At 49.5% G+C, this 14,522-nt stretch overlaps 1 protein-coding gene across 2 annotated transcripts; it reads left to right on the plus strand.

The window, feature by feature from the left end:
* The first annotated feature begins 637 nt into the window (after positions 1–637).
* MARVELD3 (MARVEL domain containing 3) lies at positions 638–13,114 on the plus strand. Of its 2 annotated transcripts, none has more exons than XM_044255792.1 (3): positions 638–1,096; positions 3,895–4,028; positions 12,290–13,114. In XM_044255792.1, exons 1-3 carry the CDS (start codon positions 711–713, stop codon positions 12,925–12,927), a joined length of 1,158 nt encoding a protein of 385 aa, XP_044111727.1. In that variant the 5' UTR covers positions 638–710; the 3' UTR covers positions 12,928–13,114. The 2 variants fall into 2 exon arrangements, with proteins under 2 accessions (XP_044111727.1, XP_044111728.1); XM_044255793.1 differs by lacking the exon at positions 12,290–13,114 and adding an exon at positions 7,453–8,808.
* Positions 13,115–14,522: the final 1,408 nt, after the last annotated feature.

Genomic DNA, 14,522 nt, shown 5'->3' on the forward strand with positions numbered 1-14,522 from the left:
GAGAGAGACAGTGAGAGAGAGCATGAGCGAGGAGAAGGTCAGAGGGAGAAGCAGACTCCCCGTGGAGCTGGGAGCCTGATGTGGGACTCGATCCTGACACTCCAGGATCATGACCTGAGCCGAAGGCACTCGTCCAACCAACTGAACCACCCAGGCGTCCCTGAACAACACAGTTTTAAGGAGAGCGGGAGACGGAGGACGCGGGAGAGGGCAAGTGCAGGGGGGGACCGCTGGGTGGCTGGAGGGGCAGGAAACATGGGCGAGTGACTAGACAGGCACGCGACGGGAATGCGCACCCAAGGGGCTGAGGAAGTCCAGAGCTCGCTTCCCTATGCCACCCACCTTCCGGGGTCACGGAAAGGACGCGTCCGGGAAGACTAGGCGCGGCGGGCGCAGGGGTATCCGCTGAGACCGGCGCAGAGCAGCGAGCCACCCGCCTCCCCGGCCCTCAGCCTCGCACACGCTCCCCGCGCGCCTGCACGCCCGCCACGCACAGCCGCGCCCCCTACCGGCGCGCGCGCTCAGGTGAGCGCCCTCCCCGCCCGCCGCGCGGCTAGTGCGCGTGCGTGCAGGTGAGCGTCCCGCCCCGCTCCCGCTCCCTTTCCCGCCTCCGCCTCCGCCCCCGCCCTGGTGCTTGGCCACCTGCCCGTGAAACTGGTGGTAGATTGTTGCCCTCGGGTCGCTCCGGGGCGGGGACACGGAAACTGGCCATGGAAGGTACGTCGGGGGCTCGGGAGCCCCGGGCCCGGCCTAGAGAGCGGGACCCTGGCAGGCACCCCCGCCCGGACCGAGACCGCCACCCCGAGCGACACCGGGACCGATCCGGGGACCGGCGGAGGGAGAGAAACGGGGGCGAGCGGAGGGACGGGGACCGGGACAGGGGAAGGCACCAAGACCCTCGCCAGGACAGACACCGGGTAGCGGACCTTCGCGCCGGTGAACAAAGAGTCTGGGAAAAGTCCCATCAAAGTCGGACGCGGGACAGACCCCGGAGGCCGACCTGGGACGCAGCCCCGCCCCCCTGGCCCGCACCTTGGGAAACCCCGGAGCTACCGCCCCAGAGGAAGGAGCGCTTCGGAGCCAGTGGCCCGGCAAGGTGAGGTGGGGCTGCGGGGCGCCCTGCGACATGGAGACCCGGAAAGCCTGGGTCTGAGACACTCCCCCGCTGCGGTGCTCCAGCGCCCGACTCCATGGTCTAGGAAGGCGGCTTCAAGGAAGAACGTGCCATTCCCCCCTTTTGTGGTCTTAGAGGACACCTGGGAGGGAAGGAAAACCTTACGGTGCCCCACTTCTTGATCCGAACCCAATTAACAAAGCAGAAACCACCCCTGTTGGCAGTGGCAGGGCCGGGGACCAGATGAGGAGGAAGAGAAAACTTTCAGGAGCGGAAAGGGAAGGAGTGGGAAGGAGGGTAGGTAGGTGGGGTTAACCTGAGGCTCCTCCCTGACCTCTCCCCACCCTTCCGAGACTTGCCCGCAGGACCGTCCCGTGGGGCTTCGGACCCTTGTCCTGTGTTCCAAAACCAGCCTTCCAAAGTCCCGTCAGGGTCTGATGAGGTCAGCCCAGTGAAGGGTTAATAGTTAAATCTGTAACCTCTTGTAGGGGTATATGTATTTCAAAATAGACTGCTGGGAGAAACTACCCTTATACCCAAAGAACTGAATCTACCTAAAACTCCCCCACTGAAGGCCTGAGATTGCCCACCATTGTCCGTGAAGTCTTCTGGACAGCCTCCTGCAAATACCCTGACTGTTTCAGATCCCCCCTCCCTGAATGAACAAACTGGGCTGGCCCTGCATTTTATTTTATTTTATTTTATTTTATTTTATTTCATTTCATTTTTTTAAAGAAAGAGATCACAAGCAGGCAGAGGGTGGGGGGAAGCAGGCTCCCTGCTCTGAGCAGAGAGCCCGATGTGGGGCTCGATCCTAGGACCCTGAGATCACTACCTGAGCCGAAGGCAGAGGCTTTAACCCACTGAGCCACCCAGGTGCCCCTGGCCCTGCCTTTTAGAGCACAGATGATTCTGGTAAGGTCTTGTGAGGTGAAAGCCTCATGCTATCCTGGAGGACTTAGGGAGCTGCGAGAGGGAGTGGAAGGGAGGAGAGGAGGAAGTCAGCTCTAGACTCCACACCCCTGTCAGGAGTTGGGTCTTTTTTCCATCGAACATTCCATCCAGCTCCACAGATATTACTGAATTCCCAGGTTGTGTGCCAGGCCAACAAGGAGACACAAGTAGGTACTGGAATGACGACTGCCTTCTGGTTTTGGACACCTGCTCTTTTCTCTAAGGTAGAGTCAAGCTCCTCTCTGCTCTAGGATTTGAAGGTTTAAACTCAGTCCCCTTCCCAGTTGTGTCCACATAGCGGGAAAGCTGTTATCCTGAGCTTATGTTACATTATCTAAAACCAACTAGCCAAACTCTGACAAAGGTTATACCCAGATACAGTCCGAGGCACGAGCTGTTGTGCGTTCCTGATCAAAACCACATTGCATTGGTAGCTCCCGAGCTTCATTTTGGGTTTCTTTTTAAATCAGTATCCTTGTCCCTCACCACGACCCCCTGCCCCCTGCCCCCACACCCAAGGTGAGTGAAGGGATTACTTTTGCTTTTTTGGCTCATAGCCAGCTGGTGGTTTGAAACCAAAAGACTATTTCCGCCTTTCTTCCACACAGTAAACTTTGATTTAATGGGCAGGATGGAGGGGCCAGGGCTCCATTACTTAATGGGTGAGATCTACTGACAGTGTCCACAGTCTGGTAGGAGACTGACAGGTAAATCTGCCACTGCAGGGGAAACAGATTTGGAGAGAACAGATCCCCTGCCTGAGATCTGGAAGGTTTCCTGGAGGACATTGACCTCGAAGCTGAGTACTGGAAAAGGAGCAAGAATGAGGGGACTTGGGTGGCTCAGTAGTTCAGGTTAAGCATCTTCCTTGGCTCAGGTCATAATCCCAGGATCCTGGGCAGCCTGCTTCTCCCTCTTCCTCTTCCCCTGCCCCTCCACCGCTAGTGTTCTTTTTCAAATAAATGGATAAAATCGAGAAAAGAAGAAAGAAAAGGAGCAAGAATGGTAAGACTGGGAGAGGAAATGAAAGGGAGAGAACTAGCTTCCACAGTGACCTACAGAACGGGAGTGCAGGTCATCTTTTTGGGGACCAGGGAGAGGAGCAGTTCACTATGGTTGGGTCTTCGAGTGTGATGTTGTAAAGAGAGATGAGCAGGGCCTTGTGTGCTGTGCTGAAAGTTTGGACTTTATCCAAAGCCATGAGAGTTTAAGGATTTCAAACCCCAGAGATCCATAATGAGAACACTGGAAGGATCCCTGGCGCCCAGCAGGTAGAAAGCTCGGGATATGCTGGATAAAGCGGGGGAAGGAAAGAAAGTGCCAGAACTAGCAGAGGAAAAGGGAGAGACAGGAAGACACACAAAGTTATCTGTATTACCTATATGCCTGAGAGTTATTGTGGATTCAGCCCTTTGCAAAGTAACAAGAGAGGGAAGAGAAGGCCAGCCTGGGCATCAGAGTCTTGTGAACGTAAATTAGCTTTAAAGAAGGCCTGGTCCATGCTGAAATGGAAAGTTAGGATCACAAAGGTGGCTCCCAGCTACCTGGTTAGATAGCTCCTGCAGGTGGGCAAACCAGCATCCAATCAGTGCTCAGAATTATAGGGATGTGTGGCATGGTGGCTTAGCAGTGTTAGGCCAAGTGTTTGGATACCCTGTGGGGCCCCTAAACCAGAGAATTCTCTGGAATATGAAATGCTGCAGCAAAATCTCTTTCTGTTCTGCACATCTCTTTAATGTCTCCTTAATGCCAGCGTGAGATGTTCAGGGTTCTAATATTGAACAAGCTGTTGAGTTTGAAGCCTCTAATGGCCATGATGTTTTCAGTTACAGTGAACCCACTGCAGGGAGATACCTGCCCTCGAACCCCAGGTCTGGACTAGAGGAAGTGGAATATTACCAGTCAGAGGCTGAAGGACTCCTGGATTGCCATAAATGCAAATACTTGTGCACTGGAAGAGGTAAGCCATTTGGGAGGCATTGTGACCGTTTACTGTTTGCTGATGGTTCTGGAAGGGGTCTGAGCTAGTGAAATGAAAATTCAAGCAGATTTCCCTTTTGGGTTCCTAACATTTTCATGTATACAACTGCATGAGGTTCTCATTCCCCCAACCCCCGAAAAAGGTAGGCACATCTGAAAGGTACAGCGAGATTTCCAGTGCTTCTCTTCAAATGTCTGGCGGCCAGGCGAGCAGCCATGCTTGCCGGTGTCAGGTAGCAGGTGGAGTCGCAGGGAGAACCAGCTGTGAGCTGCAGACAGTGGGAGGGCTGGGTTAGAGACAGAAAGCCACCTGGAGGGGGCAGCCTGGTAGCAGTTCATGCCACAGGATGTCTTAAAATTTGTTGTCTGAGGGGTGCCTGGGTGGCTCAGTGGGTTAAGGCCTCTGCCTTCGGCTTGAGTCATGATCCTGGGGTCCTGGGATCGAGCCCCGCATTGGGCTCTGTGCTCGGTGGGGAGCCTGCAGAAAGAGAGAGGCTCTCTGCCTGCATGTGATCTCTGTCTGTCAAATAAATAAATAAAATCTTTTTAAAGAAATAAAGAATAAAATTTGTTGTCTGAGATCCATAGGAAGAAATAGATCTTCCTTGAAGGCCCAGGTTCACACACAGACACACACGTCGTGAAACAGTACTTACCTTATTAGATATCAGCTATGTGAGTAATTTCTGTTCTACCCTGTTTTACTGAGAACAAACCGGGGAAAAAAAAGTTATAGAACATGCAGTTTGCAGAATATGTAAATAATATGTGTCGGCTCCAAGTGTGGTGCCCCGAGTTCCCATCCAAGCATTCGTCCTGGTCTTGCCAATAATGAAGAAAATTTGGTTTGCCACGGTGAGCCCTTGTATCTCACATGATTTGGTGAGAAATTCTTCTAGACTGCCTATGACTAAGGGGGAAAACTTCTCAGCCTAAGGGAGAGAAATCAAGGAACTTGTACCTGAAAGTGTATCATGGGGTGATTCCAATAATGCACATGATTATGGGGTTCTCTGGAACTTTTGTTAAAGAGCTCTAGGCAATCCAGGTATAAGAATCGACACTCTGGTTTACATGTATTGGCATGACCTCGTTGCTTCGAATTTGCTCAGTAATTCCTGAGACTCAGAGAGGTATAGTAAGATAACAAAGCCACACAGCTGTTTCGTGAAAGAGTTGCAGTGGAAACTCAGAGCCTAACTCTAAGGCCTGAAATGGTTTACTTGCTTGCCCTTTCTTTTCCTTTTTTTTTTCCCCTTGATGATAAAAATAATGGAATAAGCCAGAGGCTGGGTGAACAGGTTTCTCAGTAGAAGTATGTTTTCCTCTGTGATTATTTTACCAAGAGGAGAGGGCAGGACTTGAGGCTCCTGACCAAAACACACCTTGATTTAGCTTTGACTGCTTCCGGCTGTCTGGCTTTGGACCTAGAGATCATTTCTGAGTCAAGACAGTGGAAGGCTGGTTTAGAAGTCAGAACCCTGGAGGGCCTATAAAGATCTCTGGATATGCAGAGGCCCACATCAGTACATAATTCTTGTATGTAGAGAAACAGCCATTGAACACCAGGAACTTGTCTCTAGCAGGCAGTGCAGGCCTGGATAAAGGTCACCCGAAGATTCCACCCCTATCTTCAGAGTAGGTCTCTTGTGACTGCTTTTCCTTATCAGTGAACTCATCTCCTCCCTCAGCAAACTGGTAAAAGTGGGAGGCTGCTATGGCAAGGTATTGGGAAAACCCTAAATGTCCTTTGCACTGGAATTTTTTAAATTCATTGTGGTATTCTGTACACCTTCTAAAAATACGAAGTAGATTTATATTTGCTGAGATAGAAAAAAAATGTTCCTCCTATATTCTTAAGTGAAAAAATAGGTTATATAATAGGGGCTAGAGTAGGACCCTGTTCTTCACCTAAAAGCAAGTAACAGAAAAAATGATGAATGTATGATAAAAGTCCAGAAGAAAAAATAATGGTATTTTTAAATAGTTGGATTTTAGGTAATTGTGACATTGTATGTTTTTGTCTTTATTTTTTCCCATCAGTATATAGTATTTTTATAATTAAAGACAACAATAAGGCTGTCTGCATCTTGGAGGAAAGTGAAGAGTGTAAAGACAATACTTGACAGTCTGTCATTCCCATTGGAGAGTGCGTAGATAGAGGTTCCATGACTTCATACATAAACCAGCTGGACCCAGGCACAAAATCCCGTTCTCTAAACACCCACCAGGGAGCTGCTGACCGTCTGCTTGTAGTCAACTGACCTACCAGGACTGTGCCAGCATACACAGTTTCCAGCTCAGAACACCTAGCTTTATAGAATCCTGAGGAAAAAGAAGCCACACACAAAAGAGGACATAACTGTATGATTCCATTTACATGAAATTCTAGAAAGGCCAACCTCGTTCCTAATGGCAGAAAGCAGACCAGTGATTGTCTGAGGAGGAGGGTGAGGCATTGACCCCAAGCAGTCTCTTGAGGGAACTTTCTGAGCAGATGAAGATATTCTGTATCTTGCTTCGGAAGACCTGGCGTTTGTGTTTGTCAAAACTCACCAAGCTGGACACTTAACATGGGTCGTTTTGTTCCGTATCCGTTATATCCCAGTGAAGTTGATTTTAAGGAGAGCAGCCAGTTTGGGCAGAAAGGCTGGAGCTCTTTCCTTGTCCAAGACAGAGAAGCCAAGGGTCCCCCAGAGAACCTAGCCCTGGGAAAAGAATCACAGCCCAGATTTGCTCTTGAGGGAAACCAAAGAAAACAAAGTTAAATTGTAAAACAGACTTACTGAGTTGAAATCTAAGACCAGGGAAGCCCATTACGTTTCTTTAATTCAGTAAACCTTGTGGGTTTAATTAACTTGATCTTTGCTCTAATATATGTGAACCATGGTTAACATTTTGATGTATGACTTCCATGCTTTTTTCCGACTTCATTGTATTTTTTAAGCTCTATGTTATTTTCTTCAAACTTGGAGAAGTTTCCTCTTTCCAACTGAAGCAAGCCACAAAACGTATCTAGAGAGGAGATCGGTCTTTCTTAGTCTCTTTGGCAGGGAAGGGCTAGGGCAGAGAATGTTCTCGCCTTCCATGGAGGATGCCTTTCTTTCCGGTCGGGAGCTGGCCTGATTTCTGCCGCCATCTTCCTGCACCCCGGCAGCGGGAGGCACCCTTGAGAGTTACTCTTATTTTTAGCTCTGAGCACCTCCGACAGCATTTCCAGAGCCCCCAGTTCCCTGCTCCCATCTGATGCCCCTCATGCAGCTGGGGCAGCTCGGGCCTCCCGGAGCGGAACCCAGAGCCCGCTGCGGCGGCGTGAGCTACCACGGGGAAGAGGAGCATCGAGGTGGACATCTCCGAATACGAAATAGCAGCTCTCAAAATGGTAACACACCCTTCTTTTGCAGCCTGCTGCCAGATGCTGGAGGTGCTCCTGAACTTGTTGATCCTGGCCTGCAGCTCTGTGTCTTACAGTTCCACAGGGGGCTACACGGGCATCACCAGCCTGGGGGGCATTTACTACTACCAGTTCGGAGGCGCTTACAGTGGTTTCGAGGGTGCCGATGGCGAGAAAGCACAGCAGCTGGACGTCCAGTTCTACCAGCTGAAGCTGCCCACGGTCACTGCGGCCATGGCCTACAGCGGAGCCCTCATGGCCTTCTGCTGCCTCCTTGTCCTCCTGGGCGTCCTGCGGGTCCCGTGGCACTGCCCCCCATGGCTGCTGATTGAAGGCTTGTTGGACGTGCTCATCGCGGGGGCCTACGTCCCTGCTCTGTACTTCTACTTCCACCAGCTCTCGGCTGCCTATGCGTCCCCGGTGTGCAGAGAGAGGGAGGCGCTGTACCAGAGCAAAGGGTACAGCGGCTTCAGCTGCACTTTCCACGGGGGGGATATAGGAGCTGCGGTCTTCGCCGTCCTGAGCATTGGGCTCTTTGCTCTGGGGGCTGTGCTGGCCATCCGCGGTTACCGGCAGGTCAGGAAGCTCAAAAAGAAGCCTGCAGAGATGTTGGAGTTTTAGGCCTTTTAAGCCAATCAGCCAAATGTCAGCGGTGGAAGTTATTCCGAACCACTGTCTTTCATGGAATACTTGTCCATGGGCCTTGCCTGCAGTTGAAGAGGGTGGGACTAACATCAGTGTCCTGGGGGGGCCAACATCGGTGTCCTGGGGGGCCCAACATCGGTGTCCTGGGGAAACTCCAGGTTACACGGAGTAGCGTTCTCTGAGGTTATAAGTTCTTGAGTCCTCTGCTGGTGAGCGAGTCAAAGTTACTGAAACAGACCAAAACTGGAAGTCAGGACCCATGAGGAAAAGGCACGGGCTGCAGCGAAATGCACTTTTGATTAGCTCAAGGGAGATAACCCCGTGAATCTGAAGAACCTTATGTTCCAAGTTGGTGGAAAGCCCCATACACTGGAGACAGCATTCTGGCTTGAACTTTTGTAAACACAGCTGTCTTAAGTGGATGAGCCCCAAAGTTTTTCCACACTGAGGGCTTGGATCCTTCACTTCCTTGATGCTCTGCAGGCAGGGTGTAGGGAAGCTGGCGAGACTCCGCCTGTAAGTTGGAGGTAGGCGTGGGCCGAGCAAAGAGGAATCAGATTCATTCACTGGGCTGCAAAGAAGCTATTCTAACAAGCCCCTTCCAACGGCCTTGAAAACTCAATAAGTGTTTTGTACCTCTTGTAAATGTACCATTGTATGGAGAATTAAACCCAACATCTGGAATTCAGGATCCATCCAGAATAAAAGAATGTAAAATCTTTCCCAACGGAAGAATGCAACTTTTGGCCAGACAGCTTCATGGGTTCTTACTGCATGTTAAATTGTGACTTCGGGAACATTACAACATATTCTGGGTACAAGTGAATATGATCTTTGCTTTACGTAAATCCAATAAGAGTCCAAAGAAAAATTTTAACTTGGAGGTGATGCTTCTCTTTACAGCACATTTTTAACAGTATACCCTTAAACACAGGCAACTTGTCATATTTAAAAGGTGAGTGAGTTCCATTTGGGTTTAGAAAGTGAAATAAATGCTTATCTATGATTAGATAGTTTCTTGAAGAATACATAAGAAAGCATGAAGAGTATTGGCTTCCGGAGAGAAGGAGATTTTATTTTCCATTTTAGCGTAGCTTGACTGCACGTTTCAGTTTTATTTTAGAGAAATAAAAAACTTGATTTACTTCCCTCTTTTTTCACATTTACAGTGCAAACGCAGAAGTAGGTGTCTAATTAAGCGGGATATTACATGATCAGCCACAAAACCAGTTTCACCCAAAAAGACCCCGTAACAAATAACAGAAATCTCATGTCTGTTTTGGTCTCCACTTCCCTCTCTAGAGCCCTCGCTCTGCTCTCTTTCCGGAGACTTGTCCCATCCTACCGTCAAAATAAGCTGCTGGCTCTGGCAATCACCCTTGTTCTCTTCTGAGAGCTGTGACTCTTTCTGCCCTAACAGCAAGGTTAGAAGTACATGAGCCTGGGGGTGCCTGGGTGGCTCAGTTGGTTAAATATCTGCCTTCAGTTCACATCACCATCTCAGGGTCCTGGGATGGAGTCCCTGCTCCGTGTGTGTGTGGGGGGGGTCTGCCTTTCCCTCTCCCTCTGCCCCTCCTTCCTCCTGCTTGTGCTCTCTTTCAAATAAATAAACAAAATCTTTAAAAAAAAAAACGAAGAAGAAGAAGAAGAAAATACATGAGCCTGTTTGATATTAATAGCTAAGTCTGGCCAGGCCTGCCTGGTCTGTGATGATACTCAGTGGCCATATTCCTTCAGCAGACCCAATAGCACTGGACCCAGCATCAGACCATTATTCCTCTCAACTGTCCTATCCAGGGGGGGTAGTTGACAAGATCTAGATTTATTTCATTTCAGCCCAGCAGATACATGCATGGATCACGACTGCACTGTTTTGGCCAAATCTGCCCCAGGAGGAAGCGTTCAGGTTTCTCCATCTTGTAGCAGGACAGTATTCCTGTCTCCCTTCAGGGGTGAGATGTTAACCTGCGTGCAGAAGGAAAACCAAGGCAGAGAAGGGTATTGGAAGCAGGGGAAAAGTGCTCCCCCTGAAGGAGAGTGATGTTTGGGCCAATTCATTTGTTCTGCTCCGGGGAGCAAGTGGCCAGTCCCTTACAGCGCCTGGGTGGTGAGTGGGCAGTTCTGATCCGATGTTATTTTCAGATATAAATTAGAGGAATGTAGCTTGTCGACTGTCGGAGACTTTGGCTGCTGTGTCCCGCGGACGTCCCAGGAATTCGTGTGGGGGCCAGCAGGAGTTAGGACCACCCGGCCCAGGAGATGGTGCCTCCGTCTGTTAGAGAGACTGGTATTTCGCTGCCCAGTTTTTAAATGCTATGGTACTCCCCAGTGTACTAGCGAGGCTTCCCGATTGCTGGGAAACCACACTTCTCATCATTTGTCTCATTTCTTAAATCTCTCACTAAGCCCCTTCCATTGTCTAAACGTTACTGAGTAGCATCACTTTCCATTTGCATTCACATTTTATGACTTTCCAAATATTTACATGTACTTGCTTTCACCGGGGCCTCAGCCCAGCCCTGCGGGATAAGACAGGCCGGCACCACTTTCCCTTGTCAGATGAAGTGTGGGAGGCTTCTGGTCAGGGCAGCGTCGCCTGCAGCGGAGTGTAGGGACGGGAGCCTGGCGTTCCCACTCTAGGTTCACATGCTTCTCTCTGAGTTCTATTCTCTGTCCCCTGGGGCATGACAGGTGACATTCTTCCAGAAGTACACCTAAGAAGAAGGCAGGGCCTCTGTTAGTGATGAATGAAAGCTGACCTTGGACGAGAAGATACTCAGTATCCAGTCAGCTCTCGCTTCCTTAAATGCATAAGAAACCCCCAAGTGAACAGCCCACGTGTCGGTCAGCTCAACAGACCGGTCTGTCCCCACAGTGGCATCGGAGCCCACATAACGAAGTTTGTGGACGCCGTGGGAGCAGATCTGAAAACACCTCCTAGAATAGTAAATGAACAAGACTCAGAACAGTGTGTGGGGTATGCTTCCTGGTGAAAAAAAAAAAAAAAAGAAAAGCAGGGAACGGGGGAATGAAAGGCAGATTTGAGTCTGCTTTTATATGCATGAAGGAACACTGGAAAGTTATATTAGGAAATAATGAAAGTGGGTGGGGGCAGAGAACAGGATGGACAGGGACAGGAGTGATTTTTCCTAGTGTATTCCTCTTTATGTCATTGTTTAGTTTAAAAAAAAAACTTTAAAATTTTAACTGTAGATTCAGGAAATGGTAACAGATGCGCCCTCCACCCCGTGTTCCCCGGGGCTCCTGTCTTGCGTCACCGGAACGCGGCGCCGGCAGCAGGACACGGACGTTGGAGAGCTGTGGATGTCACCGGCTGTACCGCACTTGTGTCTGTGTGTGTGCGCACTTCCGTGCCGTTTGGTCACACATATCTTCACGTCACCACCACCACCATGATCAGCGACAGACTCTCCTGTGCCGGACGTTGCTAGGGCTCCACATCTCCCCATCTGCCCACAAGCATGGGTCTGTGCTCACTCTCCAAATTGTGTGCTTTGAGACTTACACAACAGGAATCACACAGGGTATAACCTTTAACACTGGCTTTCTTCTGCTCATTGTAATTCCCTGGAGAGCCGTCCGAGCGGTCGTGTGTCTCCACAGCTCCTTCCCTGGGACCGCTGAGTGGAGTTTCCCGTGGTATGGACGGATCCGACTGCCGACCCTTCGCCTACGGAAAGACATCTAGGTTTCTGATAGAGGCAATGACAGATAAAGCTCCTGTGAGCTTTCAGATGCACAGTTTTGTGTAGACTTTCAGTGTTTCTTTCTTTAGGATAAAGGCTGTAGGAGTCTGGTCTTAGGGTCACACGGTACGTATATATAAAAATATGTTTAAGAAACTTGACAAAATTTTTTCCAGAGTGGCATTTTGGTTTTTTGAACATGTGAATATTAAGGAAAAAAAAAAAAACTGGGGTTCCTGGCAGGCTTAGTTGGTAGGGTATACAGCTCTTGATCTCAGTTTTCATGAGTTCAACCCCCATATGGAGCTTGGAGCCTGCTTAAAAATCCATCCCTCTATCCATACATACATCAGTTTAAAAAACAAAAACCAAGGATGTTAATATTGAATCAAATCGTGTCCTTAAAAGCAGGGCACCGGCGGTACTTCTCGAGTCTAACCTAGACTTTTCCGGTGAGTGATGTCGGTGTTAAATCCCAAATCTCTCTCCTCCTAGGTGTGGTACAGATAGTGGAGGTGATACTGAATGGCATGGTTCTCATGTGTGTCGTGTCCTCCTACTTTGTCCTTGCTGGATTCACTGCCACCTTCACCAGTGGTGGCGGCTTTGGGAACAACTACTACTCACCATTCGAGGGCACCGAGCTGGAGCAGGTTCGGCAGCTGGACCAGAAGTACACAGTGCTCCGGGCACCCCTGATCTACGGGGGCGTGGCTGTTTCTCTGGGGCTGGGTGTCCTCACTATGAGTGTTTTACTCCAAGGAGCCAAAAGTCTCGAGGAACTGTCGGGGAAGTGGCTCCTCCTAGAGGCCGCCTTCAGCCTCCTGGCAGCGGTGAGCTACGGCGTGGGCACCGGCATTTACCTGCACGTGGCCTTGCAGATCAATTCCACGGACACTTGCAGAGCGCGCGAGAGGCTCTATGCCCGCAAGGGTCTCACCTGGATGAACTGCCAGCTGGCGGGCACGGACGGGGCGGCAGCCACCTTCGCCTGCCTCCTGGTGCTGCTGTACGGGGCCGGCGTGGTGCTGGCCCTGCGGAGCTACCGGGAGCAGAGGCTCTGCAAGGAGAGCCCAGTGCAGCGCCGCAGTCACAGCGCTGCGCCCGAGTACCTGTGGTCGGGAACACTCTGAGACCCTCTTCTCTGTGGGCAGTCCACATCCCTGTTTCTCTCAAGAGGAGGTGTCTTTTCAAATGACACGTTAGACAACGGTGGATTTCACATCATTGATTTTGCAAATGGTCCCGTCAGGACGCCTGGGTGGCTCAGTGGTTGGGCATCTGCCTTCAGCTTAGGTCATGATTCCAACGTCCTGGATCGGGCTCAGCAGGGAGTCTGCTTCTCCCTCTGCCTCTTGTCCTGCTTGTGCTCTCTGTCTCTCTTTCTCTGACAAATAAACAAAATCTTGGAGAAAAAAGTCCCACCAGTACCAGTGCAGAGCTTGATGATCATCTCCGTTTTCTATCGAGAAGTCTTGTTGGCGGAGAACTTGGGAAAAAAGAAAAGAAAGAAAGAAATTACCTGTTGCAGCGAAGAACAGCATCCAGAGTCAGCGGTGATGGTAGGATCATGGTGATACAGAACTAAGGAGCCAGAAAAATTCAGAAGGAGAGAGACCTACACGTCCAGGGTAGCAGGCCCAGCGCTACAGCAGAAATACTCTTGTCTGACATGACTACTTAAAGTCACCGAAAGAAACCTGTCTTTGCTCCCCGTATTTGGTCCCTGGAGAATGATTTTAAAGCAGCTGTAGGACTGAATTCTAAACAAGTAGCTACAGTCTGATTCTCCTAGAAGGAAGCCGCCATGATTGCCGGGGTCCCAGGAGCCGTCCTCCCTTCAAGGCGGGAGGTGGGACTCCCGGTACACGAAGGCAGATGCCGGCAGTGTGCGAGTTCCTCCTCACAGTCGGGCTGAGAGAAAATGGGTTTTTGCCAGCATTCCAAGTTCCTTGTTTTTGTTGTAAGTCATTCATTTGATTTCACATTCCTGAAATATATTATAATTTTCTTAAATACAAGCCTTTCCAGAGAGAAATAAAATTTATGAACTTCTTCAAAGCATTATTCAACTGATTCAACGAAACTGTTAATTTTACTGGACTAGAAGGGTTTTTTGGAGGCTTCCCCTTTTCTGCCTTCCCTGATAGCACTCTCCAGAGTAGGCCTTCAAAGGCAGCTTGTCATCTCTCGTGACCCTGGACTGTTTTCGTAACGTAATATAGATCATTAACACTGAATATTAAAGTTTTCAGTTATTTTAATCTCAAGTTTTATGGCTGTTCTTATACTTTACGACCGGCCTAAGACTTTCGGTTCATGTCAGACACACCTCGAAATACACATGCCCTTATCATTAAGTTTTTCCCTAATTGCCCTCTTGCTTCTCAACAGCTAGTCCTTTTTTTCTGTAACATCACAGTTTTACTTTCATACTATGAATGAGGTTAAGCTATTTATAAATTAAATTTTTAGTTCATTTCTAAAAACAATTTATTTCCACAATGCAATTCTGACATCAATTTCTGATTCTTTAATTTCTAGTGAGTAAGAAACCAGCAGACATGAGCCTCCTTCCACATATACCAAAATGGCTGTTGGGAGAAGCTTCATTTTCCTCCTCCCCACTTTCCAGCTGCTGTCCTCCCTGGAACATACTCCTTTTCCTCTCCTCTCAAGTCCCTTCAACAGTTACTTCTTGTAGAACCGATCCAAGCTGAAAGGTCAA

Source organism: Neovison vison, chromosome 7, assembly GCF_020171115.1.
Source record: "Neovison vison isolate M4711 chromosome 7, ASM_NN_V1, whole genome shotgun sequence".
NCBI classification, from domain to species: domain Eukaryota; kingdom Metazoa; phylum Chordata; class Mammalia; order Carnivora; family Mustelidae; genus Neogale; species Neogale vison.

Bases quoted from the DNA above. Each gene is read 5' to 3' on its own strand.
- MARVELD3 (XM_044255792.1), top strand. From the start codon at position 711: ATGGAAGGTACGTCGGGGGCTCGGGAGCCCCGGGCCCGGCCTAGAGAG. The intron at 1,097-3,894 runs GTGAGGTGGGGC...TGATGTTTTCAG, and splicing joins GGAGCCAGTGGCCCGGCAAG to TTACAGTGAACCCACTGCAG. The intron at 4,029-12,289 runs GTAAGCCATTTG...CTCTCCTCCTAG, and splicing joins ATACTTGTGCACTGGAAGAG to GTGTGGTACAGATAGTGGAG.